The sequence below is a fragment of the Prionailurus bengalensis genome, chromosome A3, assembly GCF_016509475.1.
Source record: "Prionailurus bengalensis isolate Pbe53 chromosome A3, Fcat_Pben_1.1_paternal_pri, whole genome shotgun sequence".
Classification (NCBI taxonomy): Eukaryota; Metazoa; Chordata; class Mammalia; order Carnivora; family Felidae; genus Prionailurus; species Prionailurus bengalensis.
Window position 1 is genome coordinate 107,879,271 of NC_057354.1, and position 26,085 is coordinate 107,905,355.

General features: G+C 41.1%; 1 protein-coding gene across 11 annotated transcripts in view; it reads left to right on the forward strand.

The window, feature by feature from the left end:
• The window catches only part of SLC8A1 (solute carrier family 8 member A1), a 383,276-nt gene that overhangs the window by 346,872 nt on the left and 10,319 nt on the right, over positions 1-26,085 (forward strand). For all 11 annotated transcript variants that reach the window (XM_043604090.1, XM_043604089.1, XM_043604093.1 and 8 more), the window contains one exon: positions 10,385-10,660. In XM_043604090.1, coding sequence (XP_043460025.1) covers positions 10,385-10,660 — 276 coding nt within the window. The remainder of the gene's footprint in view (positions 1-10,384; positions 10,661-26,085) is intronic.

Here is a 26,085-nt window from a genome sequence, read left to right on the forward strand (position 1 = left end):
TTTAGATACTAAGTGTACATCGCCACCTTGCCAGCAAATCAACTCACAAACCTCGAGATCAGAACAAAATCTCACTGGGGTGCCTGGGTGGCTCAGTCGGTTAAGCGTCTGACTTCGGCTCAGGTCATGATCTCACGGTTAGTGAGTTTGAGCCCCCCGTCAGGCTCTGTACTAACAACTCAGAGCCTGGAGCCTGCTTCGGATTCTGTGTCTCCCTCTCTCTCTGCCCATTCCCCACTTGTGCTCTATCTCTGTGTCTCAAAAATAAATAAACATTAAAAAATTAAAAAACAAACAAAAAGAACAAAGTTTCATCGAGTGATCTTGAGACCAGGAAGGCAGGCAGGGGGCAGGGGGTGCTGGGGGTAGGGGTGGGCAAGAGCTCCTGAAGACCTGGATTCCTTCTGTTTGCTATGCAGAGAGAGTTTGCCACCAGAATGAAAAGGTTCCCACTTCTCAACAGGGCCAATATAAACCACCAGTAGAGGATTTTCCCTAAGATGAAAGGAAAATCAGACTCTTGCAGAAGAAGAAACTAGGGCCATCCATCCATTCCCCAAAAGAGCATTCAGTATTTTATACATGATGTATGCAGAGGGTTATTTTAAGGAGAGTATTTTTAGGAGTATTTAAGGAGAATATTTTAATAAGCTTAGATTTTATCAGGTTGGATTTCTGCTGGACAAACCACAGGGAATTTTTTCCACTGGAAACATTGGGTCAAGTTAATCTCAGTGAAGTGGTGGAAAGAGGTTCAGATTTCATAACCAAGTCACTTAAACTCTTCGAGGTTTGGTTTCACCTCTAAAATGGAGAAAATAATACCTCCTTGACCAGATTGCTACAAGGACGAAGATTAGATGGGATGTATCTGTTTACCCGTGTGCATGAGAGTACGCACTCAGTAAGTGAACCTGAACTCCTAGCTTGATCACAGCAGTATCTTAAGAGAATCCAGTCTTTATGCTGCTCTGCATGTGAGGCCGGCTTTGGTACATGTCTACCTTTACATAAATTTCAGCATTTTCCTAGGACAGAACATCGAGCTGTTTGTTGAAAATCACAGGGTTATTGCTGCCCAGAGTTCCTCCAAAGCTCAACTTTTACACTCTAGGAGGGTAATTCAGACTCAGCTGCTGATATTTACAAAGTGTTATCAGAGCCCTCAGGCCAGTCTTAGAACCTGGTGTGCTCACAATCCACCCACTGTAACTAAACCATCTAAACTAGCATGAGGCATCCACACTTGCCGAGTATCAATTCCGCTTGTTGAAGGTTTATTTCGTAGGTGCTCAAGTCTATAGGGAATATGCTTCTCTACTGCAGAAGCCTGGAACTCTGTTCATCCTACAGTCAATAAAGGGTAAGAGTACACTGAGTTTCAAGATATTTAGCCTGACTTGGAGTTATTTTGCAAAGACAAAGCTTGGGGCATAATTGCATGACTAATTATGTCAAGCTACAATCATTAGGAACACTCAGCTCACATTAAGGAACTCTTTACAAAGAGAAAGGGGGTGAAGCTACACAGTCCGTTTTCAGCTTTAAACTGATTCGTTTTGCTAATATTCAGACTTACTTGGAACGAGCAACTCCTTAGTGGATCGCTTTTCATTTTGACACTGGCCACATCTGCTGAGAAATACTTCTGACACGGGAGATACTTCTTGAGCCAACTGTCCTAATAAGGTCCATGATGGCCTAAGCTGGTAGGGATTCTGTTCTTTCACCCAGGGGTTCATTTATTCCAGACAAGGTTGAAAAGATTCACAGGGATTGAGTTGCCTTGTGTCCCTTCCAGCACTGTCACACATCACATGACCCTAACCCCCCAAGCATGGGCTGAAATTAGCACTGATCCTATGGGGCAGAATCGCCTATAGCTGTCTCTGGCTTGGAATTGGGGGTTGGGGATGATTAACAAGGTCTATGTAGGTGTCCTCTCCATCTCAGAACAGGCCAGAGGTCCAAGTTACAAATCTATAGCAATCTTGAACTCAAACTTCATGCACAGTGGTGTTGATATCCAATGCATTTACTTATTGAGGGACACAGAATAAAAACTAGAGAGCAGTCAAGTCTCTAGGAGTGCACTTAGATGTAGGTGTGCAGGCACACTGTATTCTAGACATCGAGTCTCCACGCTAATTCAAATCCCCACTAGTTTGTGAAGATGGACTTCTCTCCCCTAGGCTTGCTCTCAGGCCTTTGCCTGCAGGGACTAAGGCAGACTAGAGATGAACAGCAAGCCTCGCACTCTCCCGAAGGACAATGAGCTTCCCAGGGACTTTTTCACAATCCAAATACATTTTGAAGAAAGCTTCAAGAAGGAAAGTTCTTAGAAAGAGCTGGCATGATGTCAAAAGTACAGGTATCCTAATACCTGGTATTCTAATAAAAAGTACAGGTATTCTAATAATATTTTTAGTGGACTGAACAGACAGTAAGGAATTATGTCTCTTAAAGAGCATAATAAGGACACATAAAACATTGTATAGTTTTAGTCCCCCCAAATCAGTTATACTAGTATGGGAAATGGGAGTCATGACCTAGAAATGGCACTGAAAGAGTGAGTTGTTGACATACGGGTATGAGTAAGTTCTATGTAGGACAGTATTTGAGGTGGCTACCAAAAGCCCAGTGTGTACATTAATGAAAGTGAATGGCGTCCAGGATGCGAAAGGTAAGAGACCTTCCCCCAGTGCAGGTGAGTTAGGTGCCTCTTGAAGTTACACTCAGCTCCACGTACTGTATCCTAAAACAGGAGAAGGACTTAGTGCTCAGAGGAGCATGGCCAGCTTGCCAAAGGAACCTGGAGCAAAGACTGAGGTTGATATGAGAGTATCCAGCTTCAATTACCTGAAGGAATGGCATACGGAGCAAGATGGACCTATTCCATATGGCCTGAGAGCCTATGGGACCTGGGCAAATGAACGGAACCTAACCCAGAGCCCTCTAAACCTTGGACTGTGGGATCATGAGCTGTCCAGTAGCTAAGACTCTCAAGTGCGGCACAGTTGACCATTTGGTAGACAGATTTTAAAGGAATTCATCTTAGGCAGAAAATTGATCTGAGAAAGCTCTGAAACCCTCTCAATGCTTTAAGTCCAGGTATTTTCTAATATTCACATGTTTCATTTGATAAAAGCAAATGTCTGCATTTTTTTCCTCTGTGCTTTGACAATGCACAGATCTAGTAATCTGAGTAAATTGTGTTTTGAGATTTCTTTTAGTAAGGAGTTATCCTGCAGTGTACTTAGTGGAAAAATTGCTGATATCTTCTACTTGTCATCAGAGAATATACATAAAGTAAATACTTCCTAGCCATTACGTTATAGGAAAATGTTTATAGCACTTCTTCAAAATCCAGAACAAGAGACAAGTTCTTGTTTGGGAATGAATCTTTGGGTCACTGAATTTAGTGGCATATAGAAACTGTTAAGAATGGAAAGAGACGAATAAATGTTTTCTCACTAGAAATAACATACAAACACTTAAAGGGGGAAATGGAGGGGCGCCTGGGTGGTTCACTTGGTTAAGCGTCTGACTTTGTCTCAGATCATGATCTCATGGTTCATGAGTTCGAGCCCTGCGTTGGGCTCTGTGCTAATAGCTCCGGAGCCTGCTTCGGATTCTGTGTCTCCCTCTCTCTCTGACCCTCCCCTCCCCTGTTCATGTTATGTCTCTCAAAAATGAATAAACATTAAAACTGGGGGGGGGGGGGGAAGAGGAGGGAATGGAGAGAAAAGTTTTTAGGTCCCTGAGTGAGCAAGACAGTAAAAGCTACTGGGTTTAACTCAAAACCTTATGTATCAAATGAGGGGAGAAATAGAGGAGAGAGAGATACAGGAAAGCAAGAGAACAAAAAATTTTCAAATCCACTTGTAGTTTTTCCTCTTAAAATGGGGAGGGTTGATTTCACAGATTGCTAAGGCTTCTTTTGTCTTAACGCTTTACGATTCTGTCAGAACCTTTGAAAGCAAAGAAAAATGGAAATCTACAACTGAACTTCTTTTTGGTAATTCCTGTGTATCATGTTGCAAAAAAAAAGTGATAGCTACAGAGGAGAAAGCTCAATCAAATGAGCCTGTTCATTGGTTTGAAGGCAACAAATCTTTGTGCTCAGAGACTAGATAGACACCAAATCAAATCAATCCCACTTGGAAAAAAAGGAATAAAATTTCATAAAGAACTTAGGCTCAAAACAATGTGTGTTGAATATAGAAAACCACCGTAGGGTGATCAAGCTTCACAGTTATTAGTTTCTATATTACATGGGGCTGTGGAGTAATGTATGCGGGGCTCAGGTCATATGGATGGCGGTGCAATTGGCAGATGTCATCCTAAATCCACTCTGTCATACTGCTGAAAAGCATCTGGTCATTCTCATATTCCCTTAATTGGAGGATACTCTTGCAAAAGAAAAATAGACTAATGATAGGTAAATACCTAGAAGTAATTGAAAGACCCTTCCTCAGATTAATAGCAGCACACATTCCCCAAACTGTCCCCTATGTGACAACAGCACACATGTCCCCTATGTGACAACATAGGCCAGTTTCCCAAATTCTAGAGAGAAAAGCCAGATGTAGGCAGGGTGTTTGATTCAGAACTACATGGTTGACCTTTGACAACTAGAAATGGAAATAAGAACTGGCTACACTCAAGTAGAAATTTTAAAATGGTCATAACCATGATGCCCTCCCTTTATTTATTGTTTTCTATGTTTAGTTGGTCCCCAAGGTCTTGGGAAAGATCATACAGCTGACCTGACCCAAAAATGTATCAGATCTAGGAAAGAAACCATATAAATTACGATACAAACGGTACATCAATGTTTTCAAATTCCTAAAAAAGGCAACATTGTATTTATACAGCACTAAGCATTAGAAGTATTCTCAGATTCAAACTTTGAATCAATATGTAATAGATGCTATACTTCTCAACTTGCTTCAAAAAGACATCACCTGTAGTAAAATGTTTCCTGGGCTGTTAGATCAAATCCCAAATCAGCCACTTACCAACTGTGTGATTATTTTAGAAAATCACTTAAACCCTGTGAACTTCAGGGTTTTTGTATGTACAACAGGATTAATGACATTTACCTTGTAGCATTATTGTAAGGATTAAATAAGATCAGATATGTGAAAAAGTTTAGTGCCTTAGTAGACACTATCATGTTCTCTCCTTTTTTCTTTTCTTACATTTAAGCAACTTGGGAAAGCTGTGGTGATAATGACTCACTCAAACAGAATATAGATTCTGTGAAATCAGGATCCTCAGATCATATTGATTTACTACCTTCCTTCTGACTAGCAATAGAGAAGGAACATAGACATCTGTCTGTAAAGAGGTTCACAGTTTCACAAAAGATTTTAACATTTCCTCTTCCAGTCCTTACCACAGATCTGTAATGTGGGAGTTAAGAAACTCATTTGACTGATGAGGAACTGAGGCTCAGGAAGGTCAAGTCTTGCTCCCAAAGAAGCTATGAGAATTAGAAATTGTCTTAAGTCTTCTGACCTAAGTGTCCCCTATACCCCAGTGACCTCTTTTTCTGGTTGATAAAGCCCTTACCAAGGCCAAATCCTGGGTACCTCGGGAGGGATGCACTCTAACACCTGGTCTACATTAGATGCTAAGTTATCTGCAGGTCCCAAGGTGAGGATTCCCTATCATGATCAATCATGCTAATGCTACCTTGTTCCCATCCTCCAGAGCAGGGTCAGTTCAAGTTCTGTTATGTCAGTAGTTGAACTGATGCTCTCTTCTCTGTGGTTTTAATGATTTGGCTATTTTTGTAGCGATATTTAGGAAGTCCAGCAGGTCTCAAGGAAATCATTTGAAGGGCCATGGGAAGGATTAATCGAATATAGCTTGTTATCTTTCCATTAGTGGAATCCATAAAGCTGAAAAGGAGGATTCTAACATAAGAAGATCCTTTGCTTGGGATCCTATAAAAGGGAACCCACCAAACTGCCTGTTTCTTTGTTAATGCAGAGGAAGGACTTGAAAGAATTATGTAGCCTCCAGTAAGCCTAAGCTGGCAAACACACAGAACTGGAGCATTGCTATCACTTTTGCCATCACAGAAAAGATGTTCCAGGTGTTTTTTTTGTTTTTTAATGTTCCACTGCTCTTTGCAGGAAACAAACTTCTCAGTCCTGGTGGTGATGGACAAACATCGTATTTTTTCTTCTCCAAGACAGGGTAATTGTGCTTCATACATGGAAGTTAGTGGTCATTTTTAATATTTAGGCATCTGAGTTGGAGATTAAAATTTATAAAGAGCAGTGTGATCCCAGGAAGAAGGATGGGAAGGCACTTCTACTTAGAAATGCAATAAAACAGATGGGCCCTCCCATTCCAGATTTATGTGTTAAAATATTTCAGACACCAGGGTGCCTGGGTGGCTCAGTTGGTTAAGCGTCTGACTTTGGTTCAGGTCATGATCTCAGAGTTCATGGGTTCAAGTCCCGCATTGGGCTCCATACAGTGCAGATCCTCTTTGGGATTCTCTCTCTCTCTCTCTGCTCCTTGCTCATGTTCTCGCTCTTAAAAAAAAAAAAAAAAAAAAAAAAAAAAAAAATATATATATATATATATATATATACACACACACACACACACGTTTTATATACATATACGTGTATGTTTTGTATATGTATATATGTGTATAAATACATATATGTGTATATATACACACACACACACATATATATATGTGTGTGTGTGTATATATATTTCAGATACCTTGTAATGCTGGAGACCTACAGAAGGAAATTTCTCTCTGTCCCTCTCTCTCATACACGCACACACTTATTTTGCATTGCACACTTATACATCATGAAGACAATTCCAGAGGACAAGACTCAATTTTGTTTCTAAAAGCCTAGAAAGTAACCTTAGGACCCAGCATGTTGACTAATCAATTAAATAATGGCAAGGAAACGCAGTACAATCCCAAGTGTGGGAAAATAATAACTACCATGATAATCATTATCTTGAAATATCCTCACTTTGAAGAGATGATCTAATTACTCCCCTGCACATCCCTCATGGGAAAGGTGTGATTATTGCCATCCTGAAGACAACTATAATGTCTACTCTCGATTTACAAGTGTCATTTCTTCAGAGAAGCTTCACTATTTGCTTTTTCTTCATAATGAGTCTTAGACACCCCAAATTATTTTGTAGAATTAGAGGCAGAATAATGTTTCTATAAGTAATTAAAATCCATGTTTTCCAAACTGCTTTAATCATATATCCTATGAAATTACAAACTGTCCAAAAATATAGAGGATCATATACAAAATAAATATAACCAGAAACTCCAGTGTTTTTCCTGAGCTTCCATGGGGTATTTTTGCAACTCTCCCATCTTTGGGATGGGGAGTTGGGAAGAAGAGGAGTTGGAGAAATTAACAGGATTCTCTTCTTCCTCTTTCTCTCCAATAAGCCCTAACAACAGCTGCTCTCACAGTGAGTTCTTCTGGACCCAAAGCATAGGGTGAAAGGGAAATGAGAAGAAAAGTTAGAGGGAAAAAAGAAGAAATGGATAAGCAAATAAGAAAGGAGTGGGTAATAGAAACACTGAGTGGTTGTCCTTAAATATCAGTGTCATGACCCAGGAGGCTTCCGAAGGGACTGTATTAGTTTTCCAGGGCTGCTGTAACAAAAGACCACAGCCTGAGTAGCTTAAACAACAGAAATTTCTTTTCTCACAGTTCTGGAAGATAAATGTCCAAGACCAAAGTGTTGGTGGGTTTGGTTTCTCCTGGGGCTTCTCTCCTTGACTGGGGAGAAGGACTGCCTTCTTGCTGTGCCTTCACATGGTCATCTTTATTCGCATGCATCCCTGGTGTATGTCCCAATATCCTCCTCTTAAAAGGATACCAGTCTGATTAGATTAGATGAGGGCACCCTAACAGCCTCATTTTAACTTAGCCATCTCTTAAAGGCCCTATTTCCAAATACAGTCACACTCTGAGCTTAGGGCTTCACCTTAAAAATCTGGGGGAGATAATTCAGCCCATAACATGTGCTTTTATTTAAAATCATCTCCTTTCAGGCAAGATGTTACAAATATGTAATCAGTGTACAACATGGCACTGAAGGAGATGGGTGTTAAAAGATAAACTGAGGCACATTAAAAATGTCAAGAGTTTATTGGAGCAAATATGTATTGGAATCAGGCAGGGCCAACCCAAAGTGGTTTAGGGGCACTCAGCCAATAGGAGCTAGGAGAAAGGCCTTTGTACAGCAGAGGAGGAAGCAGAGCAAGGAAAGTACTTGATTGGCTGTCACTTAAGTGGTTGCCTTATTTGGTAAAGCCCAGGTGGCCACCTGTGATTGGTTGCTCTAAATTTCTCAGACAAGACTGCATTTATGGAAATTGATCTGGTTTAGGTTTTGATTTGCTTACGTAGATTACCAAAGCATTAGAGCCACCCTAGTCCAAGGGCCTCCTTCAGTGACTTTAACATGGTTAATAATGCTTTCTCACTCTAGTTAGTCACACATTTTACAACCCGCTGGTTGACTTGAGTTCCCTACCCTCCTAGTCTCCAAAGGTGATTCCATTCATCTGCTGGGAGCTTCCTCCCAACACTTTGTTGGAGATGGTCCAAAGCCTCCAAGGGGAGTCTGTTTTCTCCACAGATCCCCAAAGGCTGTTTGCATGATAAGCATGTGCTCATCGAAGAGAGAGCAAGCCATTGCCTCGTCTCTCTTCTGTGAGGTGACAGGTGACAAATGGAGACTTTCTTCTTCTCGTGTTTTGTGAGACACCCTCTTCCCTCAAAGCTCCTCTGCTGTAAGGGTTTTCCCAGTAATGATCTGCACCAGATGGCTTCACCACCGAGTGCCTCACAGAGTGCACACGCATTTGCTCCTTTCTGGTAGTCTCTGGTCACACAGTCAGATGGGAAGTCTGACAGCCTCACCTGCTGCTGCCAACTGCATTAGTTGGACAAAGGGGGATCTTTGGTGACAAGATTTGTGGCGGTTGGGGATGAACAAAGTCCTCAAGGAGTTCTTCCCAAAATGGCACAAAACACATGAAATTATATTGGCCACCACTTCAAGAAGAGTTGACATTCAGTATCCTAATTTTCAAACATGTGAATGAGAACTGTATCCCATTCTAGAAGAAGCCTGTTTTAGAATGCTATTATTGATTTCCTGGTTCCTTTAAATAATAAGCTTGGTGCATTTCTTTATGCACCGATTGTAGGATGTAATTGGCAGAATTGTGCAGTGTGTGTATATATTATGTAATTAAGTAGTTATATAAAGTCAGTGGAAATTCATGCATGCATTACTTCATTTCACAAGCACTTAGCCAGCTTATCACAGATGCTGGAGATGGGACCAAACACTAGGGACACAAAAATGAACAAACTCCTGCCCTCGACAGGCTCACAGTCAACTGGAAAAGAAAGTGAATGGACAGTCTGGAGACAGACTGCTTGTTGAGTGTGCATCAAAATCGCCTATGCCACCCCCCTTCCACTCCACCCCCAGTCCTCTAGTTTCTGATTTTGCGGGGCCAGGAATTTGCTTTTCTAACAAGTTCTCTGGTGATGCTGATATTGCTGGCTGAGGGACCACAGTTTGAGAACCCTGATCTAGTGTCACAAGTGTCGGGGGGGGGGGGGGTTGGAAGTACGGGCTGGAGGGCAAGGGGGCCATCAGAGGTTTCACAAAGGAAGTGAGTTTTAAGGGATGAGTGGGGAAGGGTAGGAAGGGAGGGATTAGGACATGCCAAACACATTTAGTTCTAAAGGACAAAAGTTGGAGAAAGTACATATGGTTTGAAAACAAATGCAGATGATTCCATTTGGCTAGGATGAAGTTTGAGTTTGAAGTAGTTGCAAGAGATAAAGCTGAAGAAATGTGTAGGGCCCAGAGCTGTGATTGAGGGCCTTGTTTGAACACTGTCCTGTAGGTGATTATTTCACCATAGATCTCCAGAGCCAGCCTTCAAGCTGGAAGGAAAGAACTTTGGCCAAAGGGCTCTGTCGTAGTTACCCTGCATCAAAAGAAGCTTCTTTCTGAGCCTGGCACAGGGCTTCCCAGTCTGTTGGAAGAAATCCTTTTCATTTCTCTGAAGGTGATAGGACAGTAGAAAGGGTGTGTTGATTGAGTATAACCAGAACTGGGTGGGGCTTAAGTATTTGCCAGTGACCGGTGAACCACAGTGAGGGGGTATGTCAGTTTAATAATTAATTGACTAATTATGATTGGCTCTTGGAAAACCCTAAGCTTCAGTCACCTCACTAATGACCTCCTGGTTACTCAGGCCTAGGAAGGAGGCAGTTGAAGAGAGGAAGAGCCCAATTAGTGCAGGTTGTGATGAAATGTGCTTCATTCCTGTCTCCAGGGGAAGATGATGACGACGATGAATGTGGGGAGGAGAAGCTACCCTCCTGTTTCGATTATGTGATGCATTTCCTGACTGTGTTCTGGAAGGTCCTCTTCGCCTTCGTCCCCCCTACAGAATACTGGAACGGCTGGGCCTGTTTCATTGTCTCCATCCTCATGATCGGCATACTGACAGCTTTCATTGGAGACCTGGCTTCCCACTTCGGATGCACCATTGGCCTGAAAGATTCTGTGACTGCGGTAGTGTTCGTCGCGCTTGGAACTTCGGTACCAGGTAGAGAATGCATTCGTATATGATTTCCCCCAGACGTGGAAGCCCATGTGCCTTCCTGACCTTTTCTTTCTCACAATTTCAAGGACTGTGCTAACAAACCAGGCTTATGAAAGACAAGAGCCCAGAGATATAAATAATGTCACTGCCAGAAAACTGTCATGGCAGTTTTCAAGGTTAGAACGCTGGCCAGTATCATCATGGTGACAGGAAAGCATTCCCAGAGGGACTGCCTGGCCTGCGTGGAGAGAGCACATTGGTTTGATGGATAGATCGATAGATCAGCTTCCCATTACAATTAGCACTTTCAAAAACACGAAATTACAGGATCATCTTCAAGCACAAAATTTGTCTTTTAGATATTTACTAATGTTTGGATAATTTCCATGAAACTGTATGGTTGGATACCTGAGATAAATACCTACTGAAAACCTGATACAATATTCTCTTGACCCAAATGTTAATGGGAATAAGTTTACAAAAAAAGTCGACATTGAGCAGGACAGGGAAAAAGTAATTCTGGCCAAAGCGAGCAGGGCAGCTACACATTTCGTGGATGTCCCTTCGTGCATTCCTTATAAGCTGAATTTTTCTTCCCACCTACAACTGTAGTTCATTATATTTGCTCAGACTTCTAAGAAATCCTCCTCCCAAACTTGACATTGACAGCAGTAATTGTCAAACTTTGGTGAGCATCAAAATTACCTGGGAGCCTGTTTAAAACAATGCAAATACCCTGAACCTACCATCAACCTGAGGAGTCAGAAGATCTGGAGGACAGGCCCAGACAATGTGTGTTTTAAGTTCACAGGTGATTCTGGTGCACATCAGAGCCTACTGTAACTGAAGTTCTGGATCCAGCCCCCAGCACTAGTTGACATCATGGCAGATATACGGCTAACCCTGGCTTTTGGTTTTGAGTCTGAAAACAAGTACGGCTTAAATCATGTATTTATCTCCTCACTGGAAGTTACTAGCTGTTCTTCTGCACTCCGACATTTATCATCTCAGTGACTGTGGACAAGTCTCTGAGCCTTCATTTGTAAAATTGGGAGAGTCCTATATAACTTGCAGAATTGTGGTATGGACTGGAGAAGATACCTATAAATTATGCATCTACTAAAACATTTGAAACATAGAAGGAATTTGATTAAAACAGCAGCTTTTGTTAATTAGTTATTTATGAATGGCTGAGGACGGTCTGACCAGTGTAAGTTTGGACAATTCATCTTTGAGTAACCGGGAATAAACTGTCCAGATTTATACTGGTGAGCTATATTACACATGGGATCATCCAACTGATCGACCATTTGGGAGTCCTGATCAAGGGGTCCGGTGTAGTTCCGGTGTCCAACTGAGATGATGGAGGCTCCAGAGGATCTAGGGGGTACTTTCACTCCTGCCATGGAGCAGGACTATGCAGTCTTCCATTTGACAGCTGATCCTCGGGGGTGGGGGGTGGGGGGGCGGGAAGCAGACACCCTCTCAACCCCAGCTGTTTCTAGCAGTTTCCATTTTGATCTTTACTTTGAATTTTTTCCAGAAAATAACCAGAAATTTAGCAAGCAGGAGGAGAACCTTAAAATATTCTTTATTGCGAGTTGTTCTGTTTGGAGAACAACTGTACCAAAAGGAACAAAATATAACGGCTATCCGTTGCTCTATCTCAGGTTACTATAGGAAACTATGCTTTGGAATCTACTCTCCCTAAGGCTGGTGCTCAGGTTAGCATGCACTGTTGGCCCTGGGTTTAACCCTCGAGGAGAATATTGCAAATTAGGATAACGAAAGCAAAACTTAGGTCTCTCGTCAGCATTACTCAAAATCAGCTTACCTCTCTGGAAACGCAGCCGGTGGTCCTACCAAATGCATCTCCTGTTTTCAAAAGGATCAGAAGAAACGATTTTACTAAGTCAAATCCTTGTTTCTAAATATTTACATTTTTAAAAAATCTCCCAGCTCCTCATTTCAATACCTCAAAACTGGCTCCTTTCCCTATATGCCAGTCTTCCAACGTGCTTGTGTGCCTCTCTTGTTTTAAACTCTTGAAAAGTGTGGCAGCCATACCATATCATTAAGTTTTTTTTTTTTTTTCTGGAACGTGAAATGTGGATGACACTAAACCTCAGTGTTTGGAGGGGTCATTGTTCTGCCACTTAAAACCAGCTCAGAACCCAGGTAGGGGCATCAAGAGGTAAGAAAGCCTGTTGGGGAGAATCCAACAGAATCATTAGCTGTCGGAACGGTTTTCCTTCACCGCCAAAAATTCTTCCCATCGGAAAACAGATTCCTTCGCTCTGCTACCTGGAGAATTCCTGTAATTTGCTGCAATATTAGCTGCGCAGCATGCTCCCCACACAATATATTCACAGGTAATCTCATCATATTTATATAAACAGACACCCCCCCAAAAAAAGCTGTGCAAATTGAACGAGATGCTGAGCAAACATAATATTTCTGACTTGATTCTTCAACCCTGATGATTCAGAGAATGCCTTATTATAGCTTCTGACTCCTCAAAAAAAAAAAAAAAAATGATGCTATTGTTCCCAGATGACAAAGCCCAGTTGGTACAGGTAGAAGAATAAAGGAGAGACTAGTTCTTTTCACCGAAAGTGTACCATTAATCGGCACTGGTCCTGAGACCCCGCTTTTTCTCTAGGTTGATGTCTTGACACTTTTCCTAAAGCAGAAGGGTTCCCGGCTAGCGTTCGATGGGCTGTTTGCCTCTTTGTGGTGAGACCCTTGAACTCTCAGCTTGGGATGGCCTGCCCTAAGCAGGATTAAATATTTAAATATCTCAAAGTTGTTTTTTTTTTTTTTATATATTTTTATATTTTTCAACCTCTATGGGGGGAAAAAACGGCTCCCTCATGCCTCTGGTATCAAATACTCACTCTAGCCTATTGGCAGAGGAGGACCCCTGAGGGTCTGCACTCCCCCTCAACATTAGGTATGCTGAGATGACCTTAAGGACTCACACCTGCTAGCAGAGCAAGAGCCTTCTTTTCCAGAGAAGAGGGGCTTCCTGAATAGTCTTCTCCCACCTCTAAATGGTGGCATAGGCAGAGTCTAGTCTCCAGTTCCCCTTTCCCCATCTGGGCCCATCACACCAGTCTCCATGGCTTAAATGCCGCCAACGTGCCAATGATTACCAAACATGTTTCTCCAGTCTCCACCTTCCTGAGTTCTAGATTCATATGCCAACTGCCCTCCCTATATTGATGCTGGATGTGGAAGTTGGGGCTCCAAATCACCATGTGCAGAGTGGAACGGCTTTATTTCCACTTCCCAGCTGCCTTATCCTTCAACCAAACCTATTCCTTCCAGATCTTGCCTTTTTTCAGGAAAACAGTATCATCATCTACCCAGTGTCCTTGATTTCTTTTTCCTTGTCCCCACAGTCAAGCCATCCTTAGGTCCTGCAGATCTTACCACTATGGTACATCATGATGGGACCACTTAGTTCTCTATAACCAAGTCCAGACAGGCCATTCTCTCTGACTCCTACAGTAGCTTCTTGTCTCCATGCTTCTTCTAGGGATTGTTTTAAGATGGCAATCAGACCGCATTTCTGCTTACCATCTTCCAAGGGCTTCCTACTTCACTGAAGATAAACTTCAAAAGTATCCTCCTGGCTAACAAAGAAAGCCCTATGTGACTTGGCCCTTGCCTGTCTTTCCATTGTTTTCCTCCTTGTTCTTCAGCCCCACTGGCCTTTTTATTGTCCTCCACACATCAAGTTCGTTCCTTTCTCAAGGTTGCACTAGCTGTCGAAAATGCTCTTCCCCTCCATTTACCCAAGACTGGTTCTTTGTCTTCAATTATAGTTCATCCTAAATGTCACTTCCTCGAAGAGACCTTTCCTAACCACACAATGTGAAGTGGTTCAAACAATTCATTTGTGTTATATCACCCTTTTTCCATAGAGTCTTTATTACCATCTGGATGTTTTGGTTTATTTTTGAATGTTATTGTCTACCTCTCCTCACTGAAATGTAGGCTTCATGGGAGCAGAAACCTTGCCCTTTTAATGTCTCTCATATTTTTGGCTTCGAAAATGATGCCCAGATAACAGATAATACAATTGCATGTGCCCATGTGTTTGGCCGTGTATGTGAATGTGTTGTGTCTATAAATGAATGGACAAATCATCCATTGACACTTTATTGTGAGTTACTCAGATGACTTTCTTAACACCTTCTAGAGACAAGTAAGAAAGTTATGATTGAGGGAGATGAGCAGTAGATACTTTTATAGTGTGGATTATTCTTGAAGAATATATTTGGGCAGGTTATTGTAGTTAAGAAGAGCAAGGATAACTTGAGAGCAGTGAAGTCTCCTCTTTCATAATGTGGCTATGATGAGAAGGGTGATGAAGGGCAAAATATTTTTTGTCTCTTTCTTCATTATCTTGTCTATCATCGCTGATTTTCAGATCCAGAACTCAGGCCAATACTTTTAAAACTTTAGGTATATTTTGTGTAGTACTAATTAGGCATTCTGCAGTAGCCTGACTTGGGACCATAACTAGGTTATGTCAGATTGTTTCTATGGGAAATAGGCTCGAAATCTCAAAGAAATTAATGCAAGAAGTTTAGAAGCCAGCCATTTTTGTATGAGGCACCACCTATAGCACATACTGTTTTTGCGTACATTTACTTGGATGAAATTGGGTACATTGGGCCAAAATATTCCAGCTTCTATATCACATTCCAAACACGGGTGTTCCTTGCATCTCTTGCTTCTATTGGAATCAAGTAGAAGCAAGCATTCTTCCTTACGGAGAAAACTCTTAGATGTTAATGAGCTGGGAATATTTTGACTTCACTCAGTCTACCTTGGTCGTGGTCCATACGTCTTGATTAGGCTTGTGCCTGAAGCTGGCCTACTGCCCCTTGTATCTTCCCATTAGGAGCTGTTTACTCCTAGGACCACAACAGTTTTAAAATTGGGCATTCTAAGGCTGCTTCTTAGCCTCTGGTATTGTTAGATTTCTCTGTTCACTTCCAGTGTTTTGAATATCCTTTGAGTTTTGTCAAGTAGGAATTATTTTATTGTAGACACTTTAAATCATGAAGAGAAAGAAAAGAGATGATCTTAGGCATTTTTCCCATTCTGTATATAGAACCTTTTTTTAAAGAATAAAACCTTATTTTAGAGAAATGTATGCTATTTTTAAGTTACATTACTTCCAGGTTTCTAAACACCATAGGAAGAATTTGACAAAAAACTAGTTATACTAGCTGTTCACTATGTTTGCTTAGTGAAGCGTCATGAATATGCACCAAGGAGGTAGAGAGTTTTAGAACCATAGGTACAGAGTTTTAGAACTGAATCCAGGAAGCTGGACTTCCAACCATTACTCATTGTATGACTGGAATCAGTTGTTTGACTCAGCCTTGGTTTTCCTGCCTGTAAAACAGGCATGATGATACATGGCAATTTGTTTAAACTTTTTTTTAATGTTTTATTTTTGAAAGCAAGAGAGACAGACCATGGGTGTGGGAGGGGCAGAAAGTGAGGGAGACACAGAATCCAAAGTGGAGCTGTCAGCACAGAGCCCGACATGGGGCTCGAACTCACAGTGAGATCATGACCTGAGCTGAAGTCAGATGCTTAACCGACTGAGCCACCCAGGAGCCCCGATACATGGCAATTTAAGCAGAGTTGATGAGAGGATTAAAGTAATATGGATCTCAGAGCACTTTGTCAACCAAAAATTGCTATAAATCTAGGAAATAACATTCTCTACACTGACATCAACTCTCAAAATGTCAAAAGGAATAGAAACCATCAGAAAATGAGAAAGAATAGGAAAAATATTATGATCAGGGAAGGAAACTTTTAAAACTTTATGACTCCACTGTGTGTTAGGCAGACACACTGTATTTATATTATCTATTATTTCATTTAGATCATATCATTAAGTTACATGAAGTGATTTTTGTCTCCTCTGAGATTTTCTTATCCCTGAGACCCAAACATTCTCTAAAAGTGAATTTATTTTTTACTTCTTTGGCATTGTGCTAGAAAACATTGCAGATATATATAGATATATATAGATATAGATATATAGACACACACACACACTATATATATATATATATATATATATATATATATATATATAATGCATATATATAACACATATAAAACATATTATTTATTCATGGTTAACGTTTTGGTTTTTACTTTCCTAACTTCTAAAAACTCTGAAAACTACAACATTATAGAGTATACTTGAGTAACAAAGACATTACAATTTATTAAATCCTGCTGCTTTATTTCCCAGGGGATCCTAACATAACTAGTATAGTCATGCAGGTTGTATAGACAGTAGTGCCTCTGTTTAAAAGTCCCTTTATCGCGTAAAGAGAGCACCAATATCCTCACTTACATAATGAAATTAAGGCCCACAGAGAATTATTTGCTCATATTCAGTCCAAGTTTCAATCGATGACAAATTGTCTCTCCTTATCATAATCTAGTACTCAACCACTCTATTTTTTATGTGGATTTATTTTTTATATGGATTTATTTTTAAAGTATCCCATATTTTCCCACATATCTTATAATTTGTGGGAAATTACTTCTTTCTTTGCTTCAATTTAGTATTTCCTACTTTTAAAGCATGCCACAGTAGAATTATATTCAAGCTCTTTGAGGTCAGGCACCTTATATCCTTATTCCTTTGGCATGGAAAGCACCTAGTAGGGTACATGCTTCAAAAAATTACAGAAATGATAAAGGCCTATTTCTATACCCATAAACACTTAGCATTTCCTACCTGTAAAAATTTAAAGGAGGTTTGGTCCTTCTGGGCCGAGACCAAAGCTTCCTGTGATACACGGCTGACCAGGCACGGGGGTCAGGATCAGGAAGGGCATATTGGGGATGTTCTCCCAGCAGTCACATTCTGCAGACTTACTGGAAACTCTGGAACTCAAGCCGTTTTCTAGGTCTCTGAGCAGGAGTAGGAGCCTGGGAGTAGAATCACTAGAAGTAACTATCCAAGGCATCTATCAGTACATACACTCAGCCTCCCCCTTACTTAACAACAGAGATGGGGTCAGAAGGAAACACAGCACAATCAGATACTCTTCTCAGGGTAAGTTGTATCCAGCCATTCTGAAATCCCACAGCCATCTGATCTACCCTGGAGAATAACGAGGAATCCGACTGATACAACCATTTCCTCTCCCTCCATCCTACTTCAGATAGATTTGGTGTTTTCATTTCTGGGTTCATGGATTAACTGGGAAACAGCCTCAATATAAGAATTATGCAAAATCATCTCTTAGTGGGGTATTCATGGTTCTCCACAAGACGGTATAAAAGAACATGAGCTTTAGAGTCAGGTAAACGTGAGTTCAAATCCACCCACCCCACCTCTAGAGGCAAATTGCTTGACTCCTGTCAACCTTAGTTCATTAATCTGAATAACAGTAATGGGGACATGAAAATCTACCTCAGAGTTGTAGTGAAGATGGCATGAGAGCACCTTTATCAAGCACCCGGTACAGGGCCTAGCATATAATTGGTGCTTGAAAAAAATATTAGATCTCTTTTCCTTTCTACCTCAATGTACTGATAAATAGGCTTAGGTCTCCTGGTAGTTAGCTCAGCTATATCACAGCAGTGAAAAATAGCAAACCAAGTAAATTCGCAGCCCATCTTCATTACGAGGTCCTGTGTTAGGAATTCCTACATTAGGAATTCAGGTTTGGTGGACATTCTCAATTGTGTTCCTGTTTCCTGCAATTTTACCCCGAGCTTTTACACTCAACATTGGCATTTCAACTCAGACGCAGTTGAAGAGAACATACCATAGCTACATATTACCTGTATACGAATTTAATCGGGTGATTAACATTTCACAACAGCTTAAATGTGAATGAAAACAGAATTGCTTTACTCTGCACCAGGATTTCCCCATGGCTATAATGTTGGTTCCCCCAGGAAGATCCGAAAGGGCAGGTATATTTTGTTTCCAGATACCTGAATAAGCAGTCAGTTTCTTCGCCACCAAGAAAGGTCAGGACTGCTGAAAATGGGGCCCTCTGATCACAGTCAGGCCAAGAGGCAGAGCCACCCAGGGACACGGCCAGAGGTCCAGCACCGGGCAACCCTTAATCACTCAGAGGGCTTTCCACAGGACCTTCTCTCACCCTCACGTCAGTGACCAGCCAGCTGGAGATAAAACGCTCGGAATGTTCCAGCACACTTTCTCATGAATAGGTGAGGTCATAGGACTTGAAGGAAGCTTACAAAAGCAAGCATTTCTAAGGACAGAGCGAAACAAAGGAAGGCTGGATACCAGATTTCACAAGATTTGCTCCACAAATGGCACAAGAACTGCCTGTTATTCTAAACTAAAACACTGGGGAATAGACTATGTGCAGCAGACCCAAAGCCATTTTTGTAAAAACCTGGGAAACACTCATTTCAAAACTATTTGAATCCCTTATTCTTACAGCCCAAAAGAAGAATTTGTATTTAGTACTTACAAATTTTTTTGTTGGCAATTGCAATCTTTAATTTGTATCAAGAGGTAGCACTGTATGGGGTCCCTGGCATGGAGCACAAGGCTGGAGGGGGACCAGGATGCTGACAATGATGTCATCTACCAGGAGGTGGCCCCGGGGAGCTGAGAATGCAGCACGCGTCATGCCCAATGTGACATAAGCCTGTCTTTGGATTAGTGCCCCAATCCCACGCCAACCACCTTCACTCAGTCCCACAAAAATCATGGTGTAAAAGAAGGGAGACTAAAAAATGTTTCACCCTAGTCTTCTCTGGGCCTTCCTGCCTAGTCTAGGTCAGACAAAGCAAGGATATTGGCAGAAACATCACGCCGTTCAGTGGTGTGTGTGTGTGTGTGTGTGTGTGTGTGTTGTATTCAGAGAGCTGGTGTTATGAATGTGCAATGCGAATGAATGTAGATTTCCTCTCCTTTTTAGTCTTGAGGTATATTGCAAAGGGGGAAAAAAAAAAACAAGTGAAGACCTTAGGCCTGTTTGCTCCAAGGGGACTAACAATAGCCTGGGTCTCTTAGAAGTGACTTGAAAATAATGTTGAGGTGATAACTTTCATTTCTCCCTTGTCACATGTGGAAATTAGATAATGAAAATGAAAAATTTCAAGAACCACTGTTGTGTTTTTTTTCTTTTAAATTCAGGCCTCAGGCTGCATTTTTAAACAACCTTGTAGGCATAATTTCTATACCATAAAAGTCACCCATTGAAATGTACAGTTTAGGGAGTTTTTTATTTTTTTAGCAAATCTACAGTGCCCTACAATCATTACCCTAATCCAGCTTTAGAACATTTCATCACTTCCCTCTTGGCTACTGACAGGTAATCCCCACCTCTACCCACATGAATTTCTTCCCTCTTGTAACTTCCCTCTTGGCTACAGACAGGTACTCCCCACCTTTGCCTCCTGCCCCAGGGAGCCACTAATGTAACTTTGAAGACCCCACAGATTCGGCTTCTTTCAGCGTTTCTCAAGGACCAATTTGAATGTAAAAATGTCATGGATCCTCCACATGATGGTAACTATACTTTAGTAATACATAAATGTAGGGATTTACCTCAGATTCTGTAAAATTTTAAGATAATTTTTGTTTTATTCACCATAACATCTCTATAGTCATTTGCAAACTACAAATATGAGATGTTTTTGGTCTTTATTGCTTTGTGAATATAGAGATATGTGCACCCTTTAAAACAATCCCACTACCCTCCCCCACAACAGTAGCCTTGGCTCATATATTTGAAATCGCTGGGGGAAAATATCACACAATGGTATTTAGAATTAGCACTGTGAATCTTGGGGTAAAACCCCCGTTTAATGATCTATAGAGGCTAAATATCTGTGGCCAATTCAGTCAGGTAATCATAACACATTGAAAATGAGGCAACTCTCATGAGTTCAGCTTCTTACTATTATCCCCAGCCCTAGCTGTCACCCTGTAGACACTGGTCATTGGCCCCTGGATCAATACAAATCCATGAAAACCATTAGGAAGAGAGTAGAGACCAGGGCCTAGAACACAGGCTGTGAACATTGTCTCCTGCACACAGAATATCATCACTGAATTCAAAAGAAAAAAAATGTGGGCTACAAAAAAAAGCAGAACCTAATTGCCATGTCATGGGCACCGCATGAGAAACAAAATGACTTTAAGGCTCATTGCTATTTTTAGAAGAGAAGGCAAATAAAATGGTAATTCAATTTAAAAAGCAAATCTTACATGTGACTGTAAAAGCATTTTAATACCTGTTGGGGATAGTGCATATCACAGACGTGAAATCATGGTGCTTGGCATTTAAGTACAAAGCCAGCTGGAATGCCATCAATGCTCCTCATCGCACAGACCTCACATCCTGCCTTTGCCCAGGACTGAAACTTAAGCTATATATTACCAGTTTATACTCTGCTTCATTCCACAAAAAGGATTTAAATCCATAAAATGCCTCACATTCTTCAGCCACCTTTTCTGGCGCATGACCCAGAAATGCCAAATCTATTGGTGGCCATATTAGATAACCTTTGTTTAACTCAGCACATATAAATCCTACGTTTCGTGCTAAGGAGAAAATAGCCACTTTGGTTCTATTATTTACAATCAGGAAATGCTGTGTCGTGTTTGTTTCCTTTCCCCTCTCTCCCTCCTGTTCTGGAGCCCAGGAGGCTTTTTGACAGGGTCCTCCATAAATTGTAAGCTATTATTAGGTTATCGCCCTAAAAACTCATGGGTTGAGACAACAAGCAAGACTTGCTGTGGTTCCAAACTGAAATGATCCCCACTGGGGTCCACAAATGGAGCCAGCAGAGGACAAATTATACCTTGTCATTCCTGAGTTAGAGTTGTGAAACAACAACTAACCACAAATGTGCAAAAAGATCACGAAAATGTCCTTCTCGGAAGGATTCTTTGTATGATGATGCTTCAGACAGCTGAAAAATGGCAAAGCAAAAGCCCTAAACTAACCCACTTGTCCAATTAGAAGACAACTGGTCAGGGTGCTCAGAAAGGGGTCAACATCCAGCGTGAGACCACACCAGAAATGCTCCCAGGTGCTGCTCGTCCTTTTGTCTGTTTCCGTCAGTGCTTCCAGAGTTCCACATGTAGGGAGACAAGGGTCAAACCACCTAGAAGAACCTGACATTGATAACTTCAGGACCAAGTCTTGTTTTCCTGAGAGTATGGATTAAGCCCTTTCTTCTACAACTTCTATACCTGAGCTCAGTCTACAGAGGAATAGTAGTGAGAAGTAATATTCAAAATAAAAAACTGTGTTCTGACAGATGATGCCAGGAAGCACAAACTGAGTGTAAGACAATGTGGCATTCTTGATCATCAAATATTCCAGACATCTTCCCTCTACACGAGTCATTAGACGTTAAGTTTAAAACCATTTTTTAAACATCAGATCAAAGGAAGCAGTATGATACAGTAGCAAGGCATAGGATTCAGAGCCATTTTGCATGTGTGTTGATTCATGTGTTCTACAAATATTAAGTACCCACTAAGTAGTATACCCCATTCGACATAGTAGATACAGAGGGATAAACGAGACAGATGTTTAATCCCACAAAGTGCATACCCCAGGGGAAGAAAACAGATACTTAACAAAAATAGGATAAAGTTTCAGATAGCAATGAGATGAACATTCTTGAGAAGAAAATAAAACAGGATTATGGAATCCTGGACTCAAGAGCATGTATACACTATACACACGGAGGGGTATTTTAATAGGGTAGTATGACTCCTTATACACCAATCATTGGAAAATTACCTACTCACTCAAACCTCTGGTTATCCCCCTGCAAACTTATCCCAGCAGTTCTAACCTTAGAAATTATGAAAAGGCATTACTTTTTCTTGACCTATTCCTTTACATAACCCTTTTGAGGTTTTCGGTGGTTTACTTTCCTCTCTGACAGCTGTGACTCTCTTATTACCCCTACCAACATCTATTCTTAGGGGATAGTACCCAACTTCCCTGGGTTTTTCTTCCCAATACTTCTTCCCCTCCCAATCTAAATGTTCCGTGTTAGTTATTACTTTGGAATATCCAACAAATGATCCACATTAAGGCATCAGTGGTGAATGATGATTTCATGAGGGCAGGGCATTTGCACTTAACACAAAAAGTGTTTCAACAGTAACCACATTTGCATAGCTTCATTGTTTTAAAAGTACATCTGTATAAATTATCTCTTTGATATCCACAGCAGCCCTGGAAGTTAGGCAATCTAGATGTGTCATCAGGTTCAGAGCGTGGGATAATATCTGGCAAGAATGGAATCTGATGAGAGATCCTGGAAACAAGCCTCCAGCATGAGAACCCGGGCACCAGAAATCACAAAATGTGGATTCTAAGCCCACCCCTGCATTCACATTCCTTCTGCCTCCTAGGGGGCTTCAGCTTCCTCCTCTGAAAAAAAAAAAAAAAAACCAACATGGCACCCACCCATCCATGCACCCACCCACTGAATTGTCAGAAAGAACAAATAGTAGAACATCTATGGAAGAGCTCTGAAAGCTCTCAGATGTAAAAATAAGAAATTTTTGTCAAAAGTCATTTAAAAATTATCTACCAAGAGCAGTGCTAGGTGCCTGGGAAAGAGACAAGAACAAAATATGACATTAGAGCTCAGCCTCATCACGTATCCTTAGCACCCTGGATGGAGATCTACACCTTACTTTCTAGTCTCCGCATTCCAAATTACAACTCTAGTAAGAGCCCAGGTACAAACGATGGAAGGCTTGGGTATTATATCCCTTCTCAGAAATGTTAAGGGCACAGAGCTCTTAACAAATGAACATGCGAAGTAATTTTGTGGGTTGAAGTCAATGGAATATACTATTAGTAAATACAATATAATGTTACCATAACACAGATACAGAATTTAGAGAGGATTCTGGCCTTGTCATATAGTCCATCATTGCCTGACAAGAATGGTTCGAAGGAAACAAGGACCCATAGATCTCTCCCCTTCACAGCTCGTCCTCAGAAAAGTTTTATAGTAGATGAAGTTGTTTTTCAAGATTCTTGTTCCACTTTATGGTCTGTCCTGAGCATCTTCCTAACTCTAAATTCCAGGCCAGGAAACCCCTGATGGCCAGGAAATCTCTTCATTACTCTCACTCCCCCTCCTCACCCTGACGCCTGCTGAGATGCACCTGCTGTGTGTGCAGTATTATGATGCCTTCCCCCTTAGGATCCCACTACCATAGCCCTGATCACTGAAAGTGACCTTTACTGTTTATTGAGATGACTCTATTTGCCCACTTTTAGTAGTGTACACGCTTTCCTGAACTCATAATGCACAAAGCAACCCCTCTCAAAAAAAGAAGGTTTATGAGGAATAAATAACTGGGTAACCATCCACAGGACACGGGCACATGTTGGGGGTCTTCAGCGTGTTACCTAGATCTGTAGACTTTGAGTTTTACCAGTATAGCCCAGCTGAAAGGGAAGTTCTCTTGTAACCTACTAGGGCTATCTGGAAGTGGCAGTGAGCGTTTCTGTTTTCTCCAAGTTATAGTACAGTCTTTCTGTCGGGTCCCACTCAGCTACCTGTAGTTCTAGCAAGGCTTGGGGCACCTATGGCTTTACCATCTCTAAAGCAGGACTTGAGAAGATTAGGACAGGAGACAGATGTTCCAGAAATAGAACAAAGCATAGAAGAACCAACCAGGCTTCAAAGGCAAGGAGGGTTGAGGGACAGAGGGAGATTATGGGGAAGGAAGGAACAGCAAGGTGGAAGACACTGACTGTTTCACGCAAGGCAACCCTGGACTGTGTTGGAGGCAAGGAGTTCCACTTGTATCTAATAACAAAATGGCTTGGGAAAGTGACAGTTAGCTACTTGCTGTAGCCCCAAACCTGCCCTTTTTTTGCCTTTTCAAAATTAGCAAAATGCTGCTGATCTAAATCTCAACAATGTTTTACCCTCATGGACTTGGTATTAATAAAGGTTCATTATAAAAGTAATAAAATTCTGGCTCAAAATTGAAAATACCAGAACCTTGATGTTATTTTTAAAGTAGGTTCCTTCAAGCCTGTTTTTATGTACTATAATGTAATAGCAAGAGAAGCCAGGAACTTAGGAATTGAAAAAATTACTTTGTCAGTGATCTCTAATATTGTTCTAAAGGTATGAAGGGTCATCCATGGAAATAGCCCCTTCTTAATCTGTTTCTGACCCGTACAAATATTTTTCTAAAGTAGTCAGGCTGATGTTTCTCTGTACAACCATTTTAATCCTTTTCTTTCAACTGATAAGCTGTTTTAGTATTGTGTAGTTATAGTCAGAGGTGAACGTTATAAGGTTTCTGGATATTTTCTTGGAACGCTTTGCCCATTTTCAAATTTCAGGTATGTTATTTAGTCCTTGTCAACACCCCACGCTCCTATGCATAAAGTCAGTCAATACACAGTGCACTTGTGGTTAAGAACATGAATTCTGGCTAGGAGCACATTAGTTTGTGAATACTAGTTTCACCTCTTATTGGCTATATAACTTTAGCCAACTTTCTTATACTCGGAGATTCAATTTTCTCATCTATCAAATGAAGATAATAAAAGTTCCTACTTCATACGATTGTCTTGTAGATTACATGGGAAGCCATATATAATCGTTTTAATGTTTATTTATTTTTGAGAGAGAGAGACAGACAGACACAGAATCCGAAGTAGGCTCCAGGCTCTGAGCTGTCAGCACAGAGCCCGATGTGGGGTCCAGACCCACGAACTATGAGCTGAAGTCAGACACTCAACCGACTGAGCCACCCAGGTGCCCCGATGGGAAGCCATATATAGAGCCTCGCCGAGGAGCCTCGTAAATGTTAACTATCGCTGCCCTTATCACCACTATCATTTGTGGACATCACAGACAGAAACACATTCTCCCTAAATCCTATAGGTTTATTAACCTTAAATCACCTAGCTGAAGGAAACCATAATAAAAAGTGGTTAATATCATTAACATTCCCTTTGTTATCACCAGAACAAAGAATTCTGAAATAGGAAATATTTGCTGTGCACCTACTAACTTCCAGACACCATCCTGAGCCATTTTGTAGTGCTTCTTTTGATCATCTTTATGGCTATATAAATAGGGACTTTTATTTTCGCTATTTTACAGATATCAGAGTCTTAAAGAGAGGTTATCCCAAGGCCACACACCCAGTACATGGTAAATGGGACCAGGACCAGGTCTTACTCCATAGCTTAGGCTCCTTCCTACTATAACTAGAGACATTATGCAGTCCACAGTAATCAGCACTAGCATCCTTCAGTAACAACAGTGGTTAACCACAGAGTAACATGGAATCAGGTGACCAAATGAACTATGGACAGTGACCTCTGCTTACTAAGGCTCTCAATGCCAACCAGAACCAATGATTC